The sequence below is a fragment of the Notothenia coriiceps genome, unplaced genomic scaffold, assembly GCF_000735185.1.
Source record: "Notothenia coriiceps isolate Sejong01 unplaced genomic scaffold, NC01 NC01_scaffold00034474, whole genome shotgun sequence".
Lineage (NCBI taxonomy): Eukaryota > Metazoa > Chordata > Actinopteri > Perciformes > Nototheniidae > Notothenia > Notothenia coriiceps.
In genome coordinates, this window is record NW_011367175.1 from 24,966 (window position 1) to 34,529 (window position 9,564).

The following is a 9,564-nucleotide window of genomic DNA, read 5'->3' on the forward strand; positions in this document are numbered from 1 at the left end:
GGGTATAATGCAGTCTCAAGCATATCAGGGTGCGCCAGCTGTGACCATGCAGTCTTATCAATTCAAAGCCATGTAACCCTTTCAACACACTTTTGCTCTTCCCCACAAACTGGAAAATAAACTCTACTGCATCTGGTTGCCAGCAATACTTTTCCTTCCTCAGACACTAAGTAGAGGAACGAAAATAAATCGCAGTTCTCTTTAAGGTCACAGCAAGAAATCACAGATGTTCCTGTTCCTGATTGTAACATGGCTGCGTGGAGTCTTCTTGCGCACACAGATAAAAACAGATTTTTTTTTTCTGCACTTGGATAAACATTCTCTTGGTTGTTGGACCTTTTTCCTGCAGACACGCAGTTCTTTTGAAAACATAGGAGAGAAATGTCCTTTGTAAAAATGTTTTTATTTGAGTCGGAGAAAGGAGGACGGCATTACTCATGTTTAATGATTGTCTACAGAGAACAAATCTCTTGTGAATGTGTCATATTTACTTTAAGCCTCCAGTCTCCAAATGAATCCAGCGTTATTTAACAAACACACCTCTGCTCCAGAGTAGAATCCTTTGGGCTTTGCCCTTTCGTGAGTCAAGGATTAGAGTCAGCATTCATAATGAGAACAAGTAGGGATCCAGGCGGATCATTTCCTCATTGCACAAAAGGTCACAGATCAATATCTCAATCAAGTTTGAAAAAGGGATTTTACCTCTGCGGAAGAGAGGGGTGATTATCTGTTGATAATCAATAATGGATAACAACCTGTGCCATGCAGCCATAAAGGACCCTTTTAACCTCTTAAGCCCCACGAACCCTTCGGCAACAGTGTCAGTGTCTGAGGGCTTTTTAAGATTTAATAAACTATGAATGTTTCATATCCATGTAACGGGAAGAAACTCAGCTAACTGATGATTTATTTTCTTTTTAGCAAACAAAACCACAAAGCTAACGCTGAGCCTCTGAATTAGCCCTGAGCGAAAAAATCTTAAGGCCGTTAGCACAGAACTCTAGCTATACCGATCGATACACTTATTGGATCTGCACAAACAAGCTTAGCTAACATCCTGAGATACCACAGATTATATAAATATCATCACTGAGCGATTAGAACTCGTGACAGGGGAAGAAAACCCAGACATCACACGACGTAGCTTTAGGTAGCAAAACACGGAGATATGCTCACCTTAGCTGTTATTCTGATCAAAAGTTGTGTTCAATGGCATTAAAACGAGAAAAAACGCGGCTGAAGGTTAATCCATAGGTTAATCCAATGTGTCTGTCACTTTGAAATGATTACTGATAATCCATCATTCAATTTTTATAGGGTGTAACTGTATACACTTCGGTACACACGTGGGGCCCGTACGAAACTTCGGTCGGTACACGTGTGTACCGAAGTTTACAGAACGAATATAACGTTAAACTTAAAAATTGAGAACGTGAACAACTTCTTGGAAGTAATCTCAGGTGCTGCGTCGCAGCATTCAGAGTAATTTGCTCACATTGGGTTCAACGCGTCATAGAGCGAGCAAGTCATTTCATTGGACGAGAGGCATACTATGATAGTATGCCTCTCGTCCAATGAAATGACTTGCTCGCTCTATGACGCGTTGAACCCAATGTGAGCAAATTACTCTGAATGCTGCGACGCAGCACCTGAGNACAACAATTCCGCAACAACTTCATCTTCACTTGTTGCACTCGCCATTTCAATGTTAAAAACAATAAAACGGCATGAATTGCTTCGTCGCATTCTAGATCCTCTCTCTCGAGCCGTTAACTAGCGGGCCTTCTAGAGTACCCTGGAACCAAGGGAAACTCTGAAAGAATACGCCCATTGGCTACAAATCAATATATGATTGGTTGATCAAACTGTCAGTCCAAACGTACGCTCTCATTCAGTGCAACGGCCAGGGCATTCGATCAAGGATGTAGAATACCTTGGTTGAAGGATATTCCACCCAGAGACCCAGAACAAGATCTGATTGGTTGCTTTCTTTTCTAACACAAAACCAATGAAATGCGTAGTGCATGGTCCGAGAAGGAGAAACAAATCAACGTAACACTGTAATATTACAGATCAACAACACAGATACCATTCTCATTTATTCATTTAATAAACACTTAATTACATTTTATTTATATAATTAAATCGATTTTTTGAGTGTTCCAGGGTATTCTCTGAATACCTTGAAGGCCCTGACGGTTCCCCACTGTTATAACCCAATTAATAAATGTCTGTATTCTGCTTGATAGGGGTGATTCAATGTTGTATTTGATATCTAAACTAATTAATGTTGCCTTCATGTTAGAATGTCCACACTTCTTGCTCCGCCTTTTTTAAGTTCTGCATACCAAAACAGTTTCTCACAAGCATTCGATACTGCAAAACGTCAAACAAGAACAATTTGTCGCACAAACACCTCGACCAGGTCCATAATTAGACATCACAGGTAGTAAATCCTGTTTCTCGTCTGTTATATATTTACAAAACATTTCTCAGTACATGTACAAATTGGCAACTATTTACTGCATAGCTGATGTGTCAAAGTATTTACCACACTCTTTTTCTGGCTCTATTTGAACCAAACCATTCAAAAACATGTCTCTGTGGAGACCCCCAGCAAGTGGTTGGGTCTCCAGCTGAGATGAAAATTGCCTGTGATTGGTCTGCAGTTTCTTTATATAACCATTATTAACTGTGCTATTCCTCATACAAATGTGGGAACTTGAGGCCACATTTTGGAAAATATATGGCTTCTTACAAAATTATTCTTTTGTTATCTATTTATTAAAATCTGGCTCCAACTGGTATTTTCTTGTTTGACAGGACGAAATCTCAATCATCTCCGCAGCTCGATGAAGAGGAAAAACCTCAGAGAAAAGGTACGTTTTCTTGATTTAATATACTCTCCATTATTTATAAACTGATGAATTCGATAAATGCAACAGCAACATGAGACCAGGAATATAAGAACTTTCAAATGTGTTTCTCTTGATGCTGGTTTTTATAAAAAGGACTCAATGTATGCATGTTGTTGCACATACGTGTACATATTATACAGTATGTGGGCTGTAATCTGCTGTAGGTGTTTATATGCAGCGGGGGGGCATGGCTCACTGGTTGCTGGAAGAGCAGGCGAGGAATGCGAGTCAACAGGCCCAGAGTCAGCGGGCTGCGTCAGAGCTGGAGAAGGAGAGGAGAAACATCCTCAATGCCATGAGATACAGAGACCCGGAGAAAGGTCTCATTATCATGATCAGTCAATTATGAAATCTCACCGAATCAAAACGGTTTGATTAACAATCATTTGGTCGATCAATTGTTCGGCCTACAAGAAAATTACAGGCAGTGAAAAACAATTAACTCATTGATTGCAGGGTAATTTCTCTCAGCCTGCTTCCATAATTTCATTGCACTTAATAAAAGAAAGGTCAAATCAAGACTGGGGAACAATCGTATCAACATCATCACAATCTTGTTCCTTCTCCAATTTCTCCACCAGTGATGATTTATTTTTCAGTTTCTAAAGTGTATCTCTCCTCTCTGGGTGCAGTGACAGGTCTGGGTGCAGTGACAGGCGGTGTTGTGGGGGACAGGATGGGAAAGCAGTCCCAGTCCCATGCGGAGCTGGAGCGCCAGCAGATCCTGAACGAGATGAAGAAGAAGACTCCGATGCTGAGGGACAAAAGCTGGATCCGCCAGGACTCAGCCGCCATCGGCACCACCCAGGAGTCCCACGCACCCTCAATGCGCAGGTAAGGTTTCCCCAGTGTGTATGAGAGTAAAGTAACCCTATTGTGTTATGATGGTGGTTGGCCTTTCACTAATGTCCTGATAATGTGGGAGGATGAAAACATTTAGAAGTCTGGCTACAACTCATTTGGCAAATTTGACCATTACTAAAATATATAAACATTCAAATAAATTCCAAAGTTTGTAGCCAGACATTTTAAATGCCTCTTATGGGCTAACGTGGGTGTGGTGTGGGTTGGCTTTGCAGAGGTGAGTCTCTTGACAACTTGGACACCTCCTACAACTCCTGGCGCTCCTCATGGACCCCCAGAAGCACCCCCCACATCCCAAACTACTCTGCGCCGTACTCTGGGGGCCCTTCCCTTTATGGTGGTGGTCTTGGGGCCCAGCGTCCTGTCTCCTCCACCCTGCCTTCCTCCTACTCCATGGGCTCCCTCCGAGGCGGGGCAGGTCCCCCCTCGTCCCCTTGGTCCCGGCAGTCTTCTTCCCCCTCTCCTTCCTCTCCGTCACCTGCCACTTCTCCAGAGCCCACGTCAGAGGCAGGCGCCTCTCAGCAGCGCAGCAGGTAAAATTAACAATTCTGCTTCGCCTAACCCCCCCCAACAGCTGCCTCTAAACTCTCACTGGTATTCTGGGTTGGTGTTGAGGAAACATAACTGTGTATGGGGAAGTAAGTGGTGGGAAAGGGGAACTGAACTTCATCTGATTTCACTTGTTCTACTTTTTAATGTATTACGATATTATGTTTTTTTGTTATGTTGTTTCATGTCCTTCTTACCCTCCATATTACAGTTGACAGGTTGACAATCATTTACAATCCTGTTTTTACTTACAGAAATTCTGTTCATACTTACAGTAATAATTTGAGTCTGTGTTCATGTGTTGCATCAGCGGCTCATACTTTCCAATGTTTGGTTGCCAGATCTTTAAATATCAAAACTTGAAATAATAACTTCATCATAGTTTTATTCTTGTAAACCAGAATAGGATACATAATTGATGCATTTGAATAGGTGACTGAACAATTTATTTCATGAAAAACATATCTACGTATTTCTTTACAATGTTTGAAATGGAGCTGTTGTCAACGAGCAGCTGTTTCCTCTCGCGGGGGACATGATTGGCCCTCAACCAAAATCAATATTCATCAAAAGCAAACAGATGATTTCTCATTGTAACCCTTTTGTGTGCCGTCTCATGTGTAAACATGAGTTTTGCGTGTGTGTCTGCATACATACATGCGTCATGCATGTGTGGAACGCTCTCAAATCACAGCTGTGCGTTCTGTAATCCAGGTCAGTGAGTGGCAAGAAAATCTGTACGTTCTGTGACACCCCGCTGGGAAAGGGAGCAGCCATGATCATCGAGTCCCTCGGGCTCTGTTATCATTTGACCTGTTTTAAGGTGAGAGCTGGGCTCGTGTCGCCCCCCCCCCCCTCCTGGAGGACCTCGGCTGATCCTCAAGCGCTAACATGATCACTCCTTTCCTTTTATGACTAACCTGGTGATCCTCAAGGTCTTGATCCCTTTACAGCTGAGCAAAGTGTCTGTGCCAAACTAATCAACCCCTCCCTCACTTTGTCTCTTACTACCAACCTTTGATTGTTGATTCTTCCCAGAACGCTGGTCTGCTCCTGGGTTTGGTCTCCACTCTCCGGAGATCCTTCCTTCAAATCTGTGACTGTCATTTCTTCTTTTTCCTCAATTCTTCTCTTTCTATACATGAAATCAAGGGGCTTCTGTCATCCCTCCGCCTTTGGACTTGGTCTCTTTGGTCTAGCTTTAAATCTATTGAATAGCTCTTAAACTTTTGCCTCTCCCTCAGTGCATCGACTGTAAGTCTGAACTCGGGGGATCGGAGGCTGGGGCTGAAGTCAGAATACGAAACAAACAGCTCCACTGTAACTCCTGCTACATCCGGTATAAAGGTGAGTCCAGCATCAATCTGATCGACATCATGACGTTTTATTTTCCGCTTCCTTTACGTGTAATATCCCTGTTTCCTTTCAGTTGGCCAGCCAACCTCTATGTGACGTGACTGTCCTCCAGCAGATCGATGAAGAGACTACTTGTGACAACAACCCTTGAACATTTAAGTGAACGTTGAAGCCATTGCAAATAGCTGGGACACTTGGTATGGACATGTTTCCATTAATGAAAATCTCAGTTGCCTCGCTGATGAGAATTATATTCGTGTGTGATTGAGAGGGTAAGCTTGCAAAGAAGTTATCTACTTTAATGTTTATATCATATTAAGTATTACACTATGAAAGGGTTCTGCATGCGCCAGAGTTATTAAATGTTTAAGCCACAAACAAAACTAGTCAATACGTTAAATTGTAAGATTGTTTATGATGTTTGTTATGACCTTCGCTTATAAAGATATTAGAGATCTTGAGAGAGTTTTAAAGGTTTCAATCTCCTCTTACACATGCTTTTATTTCCGCTCAGTCTTGTGGTATTAACATGTTTGTTTGTTTTGTTTGTAACAGGGAAAAGTAATTAAGATTACTCTATTAGCATTCTTGCAAAACCTATTTAAAACCGTCTGCTTGGATAGCACTTGTCTGGAGTTTTCACTGATAGATAGAGGATTGTACACACAAGCAGGTTTTCGTGTAAAGAATATATAATACTGAATGGCATTGAGGCAAAACGTAACATTTGTAAATAAAATGACTATATGCTCATCTCTGGTGTTTTTGTTTACTTTTTTCAGCTGTGGAATCGCATAATTATTTGTAATGATATTCCGGTACATGGTGCAAAGCTTTCCCTGCCTCTGTAATCAGAAATCTTTATACTCGTGTCTGTCTGTCCGTCCCTCTCATTCTCTGTTTCTCTGTAGTGCCACAGTCATAATGAAAGGAATTTCAATGAGCTTTTGTGCAAAGGTTCAGAGGACCTGCCTGCTTTGTGTGCTCTGAAGCCAATTTGTCATGCATATTTCATTCGGTGCACATGCATTACATTTGAGTCCACTTTGATAAGCTATTTTCTGAATGTATTCTGTCATTTCGGCTGTTCCATTACATCATATCTGCATAAACATATATTGAATATTCATACGAGCAGGGACCCTCTTGGTTGTTCAGTCTGCAGCTCCCAAATGGATTTCAGCAGCCAGGTAAGAAATTGTCCTCATTTCCCCAAAAATTGGAAATAGGCTCAATTGAAGCAATATATGGAAATAAGATGGACCCGGAATAAATTGGCTCTTGTTTCTCAAGCCGAAGCACAAACAGCCTCGGGAGGCAGACATCTCAGATTCCTAGATCCCTTTTTTTTCTTTTTCTTGGCACCCACGTGGGAAGGAGAGATTTTAATCCTCATGCCTGAAAACAAGTGCGGCCTGAATGGCAGAAAGATGAGAAACATAAAACCTTCCGGGATAAATGTGCCATTTTTGTCCTCCAAAACCAGGGCCACAACTGTTTTTATAGAAGGCTTTGGCGTGGATAATCAGATTACTTTGGTGTGTATTTACACTTGGATGCTCAGATGAATATATTCTGTATAAAAAGATGGAACAAGGAGTTTAGATATGCATGCTCATCCCTCCATCAAAAACTAATTTGAAACTCAAACAACACACTGTCAGCTTTTTCTCTCCCTATAGAAGAACATATATGAAATGTTCCCGGAGATTTCCAGTCAGACCCTTGTGGATGGTTTGTCATTTTACAATCAACACACAAAGTCCAATCGTCATTCTCCATGTCCACACACTAATCTTTGACCAGAGGGGGGCGCTGTGATCTAACATTATTTACGAAGATGCGCTGATGTGATGCTTCAGCTGCAGCTGGATGGTAACAGCTACTGTTTGCACACTAATCTTTATGAGAAGTAGAGATGCTTTATCCTCTGAATTAAGCTTTTTTTTATAAGCTTATTGTCCTATGGAATATGCCAAATGGTTGTGTGGTTACATTTGAAAATTAAATATAAGTGACATAGATTTTTCTTATTTGAATTAGTCTTAGTTGAGTTGTTCAGTAGAAAGTTTAAACCACATTTTTGACTCACTTTTGACCTAGAAGGATTTTATTTTTGATTTAAAAGACTTCCTACAGCGCAGGGACGGCTTTTCACCCTTAGAGAAAGCCACCAGGCATTAATTCACCTGCAGCTCGAACTGATGCTATAATTAGCATGTAATTGCAGATACCGTCTCACCAGACCTGTTGCCATGGCTTGCAGGCAACATGCGTACATTTTAAAGAGCTGCTAAACCTTCAATTACCTACAGGGATTAAAGAAAATTGACTTTAAGTAAACCTGTGAATTCCCATAAGATTAGGACGAACCTGTGAGTGGATTTTCCATTTATGGAAAGCATAGTATTACATTAAGAACCTTTATCCTGGGAAAGGTGCACATTTGTAAGAAATCCCTTATATCAAGACGTCCATAAAAGTATGGTCAGGCAGTGCTGTCACATATGGAAACATTTAACATGATGAACTGGAATAGTAATTGTATTCAGGTAAACTGTAATTACTTTGGCAATTACAGTAAATTATGAGGTGCATGATTAATTTAATTATTCACATGCTTATTCAAATTCTAATAAAAAATGTAATAGGTGCTGAATATGCTGTGAATGTAAATGTAGTAGCTCACATGCAATATAGGGAGTTTAAGGTGGTCATTAAGTGTAAAGACGTTTGCTCACAGCATGTTATCCATGTATTCTCACAGTTCTAGCATTAGTTTTGATTCTGTATCTTATTGCCAATTTTAAAACTAAAAGGTTTTCAATTTAAGATGGTCTTTGCAGGTGTTCCGTTTATGCACAAGCTCCTTTGATTTTCAAAGGGTGCGCTGTGAAACAATAATGTCAGGGTCACCTGTTTCATCTCTGCTTGCTTTAACCCAAGCCTGTTTTTCAGGTCTCAGGCTTAAAAATGACATTTCCAGAACAAATGACCATCTTCCCTTCTAAAAGGGGAAAATTAATAATCTTTTTATTCAAAGTAACGATAAACCTGTGAGTTGGATGTAGAAGAGTCAGAATCAATATAGATGTTTTTTTATTTTAAAGAAAATTCAGATTGAACGTAGTAATAAACTGTAAATTATAGTGTCCGTCCAAAACATATTTTTTACTTATAGTGAAAACTACCCTTGGATGATGGGTTAGTAGACAAAAAGCTTTAGGAATCCAAAGTACAACATATAAGTACCCTGTATCAAGATTGATGCAAAACAAGTGATATTTGACCTTTTTTAGAGAGGTTTAGCAAAAAATAAACACTTCTGGGGTCATTTGGGCTAGAGCCAATGGAATCGAGGGAAAGTTCCACATACACACACAGGTTACCAAATAAGGAGTGAGAATGACGCATAGCCAAAACCGGAGCTGCGAAACACTCTGGTGGCTACCGTTAGCAACTAATTTTTATTCTCCGATTTTTGCATACAAATTGAATTATGGATTATCAATACTTTTTTCAAAGTGACAGACACATTGGATTAACCTATGGATTAACCTTCAGCTGCGTTTTTTTATCGTTTTAATGCCATTGAACACGACTTTTGATCAGAATAACAGCTAAAGTGAGCATACCTAAAGCTACGTCGTGTGTTGTCTGTATTTACGTCCCCTGTCACGAGTTCTGATCGCTCAGTGATGATCCTTATATTTATATAATCTGTGGAATCTCAGGATGTTAGCTAAGCTTGTTTGTGCAGATCCAATAAGTGTATCGATCGGTATAGCTAGAGTTCTGTGCTAACGGCCTTAAGATTTTTTCGCTCAGGGCTAATTCAGAGGCTCAGCGTTAGCTTTGTGGGTTCTTTTGCAAAAAA

General features: G+C 40.5%; 1 protein-coding gene across 4 annotated transcripts; it reads left to right on the forward strand.

Annotated features, from left to right (window-relative positions):
* The first annotated feature begins 2,784 nt into the window (after positions 1 to 2,784).
* Positions 2,785 to 6,442, forward strand: LOC104962219 (LIM domain only protein 7-like). 4 transcript variants are annotated; one of them, XM_010790631.1, is made up of 6 exons: positions 2,785 to 2,879; positions 3,551 to 3,752; positions 3,998 to 4,315; positions 5,046 to 5,154; positions 5,576 to 5,678; positions 5,761 to 6,442. In XM_010790631.1, exons 2-6 carry the CDS (start codon positions 3,595 to 3,597, stop codon positions 5,781 to 5,783), a joined length of 711 nt encoding a protein of 236 aa, XP_010788933.1. In that variant the 5' UTR covers positions 2,785 to 2,879; positions 3,551 to 3,594; the 3' UTR covers positions 5,784 to 6,442. The 4 variants fall into 4 exon arrangements, with proteins under 4 accessions (XP_010788933.1, XP_010788934.1, XP_010788932.1 ...); XM_010790632.1 differs by having other exon boundaries at positions 2,804 to 2,879; positions 3,569 to 3,752; XM_010790628.1 differs by lacking the exon at positions 2,785 to 2,879 and adding an exon at positions 2,949 to 3,238.
* The last annotated feature ends 3,122 nt before the right edge of the window (positions 6,443 to 9,564 follow it).

Bases quoted from the DNA above. Each gene is read 5' to 3' on its own strand.
- LOC104962219 (XM_010790628.1), top strand. From the start codon at position 3,091: ATGCAGCGGGGGGGCATGGCTCACTGGTTGCTGGAAGAGCAGGCGAGG. The intron at 3,753-3,997 runs GTAAGGTTTCCC...TTGGCTTTGCAG, and splicing joins CACGCACCCTCAATGCGCAG to AGGTGAGTCTCTTGACAACT. The intron at 4,316-5,045 runs GTAAAATTAACA...TCTGTAATCCAG, and splicing joins GCCTCTCAGCAGCGCAGCAG to GTCAGTGAGTGGCAAGAAAA.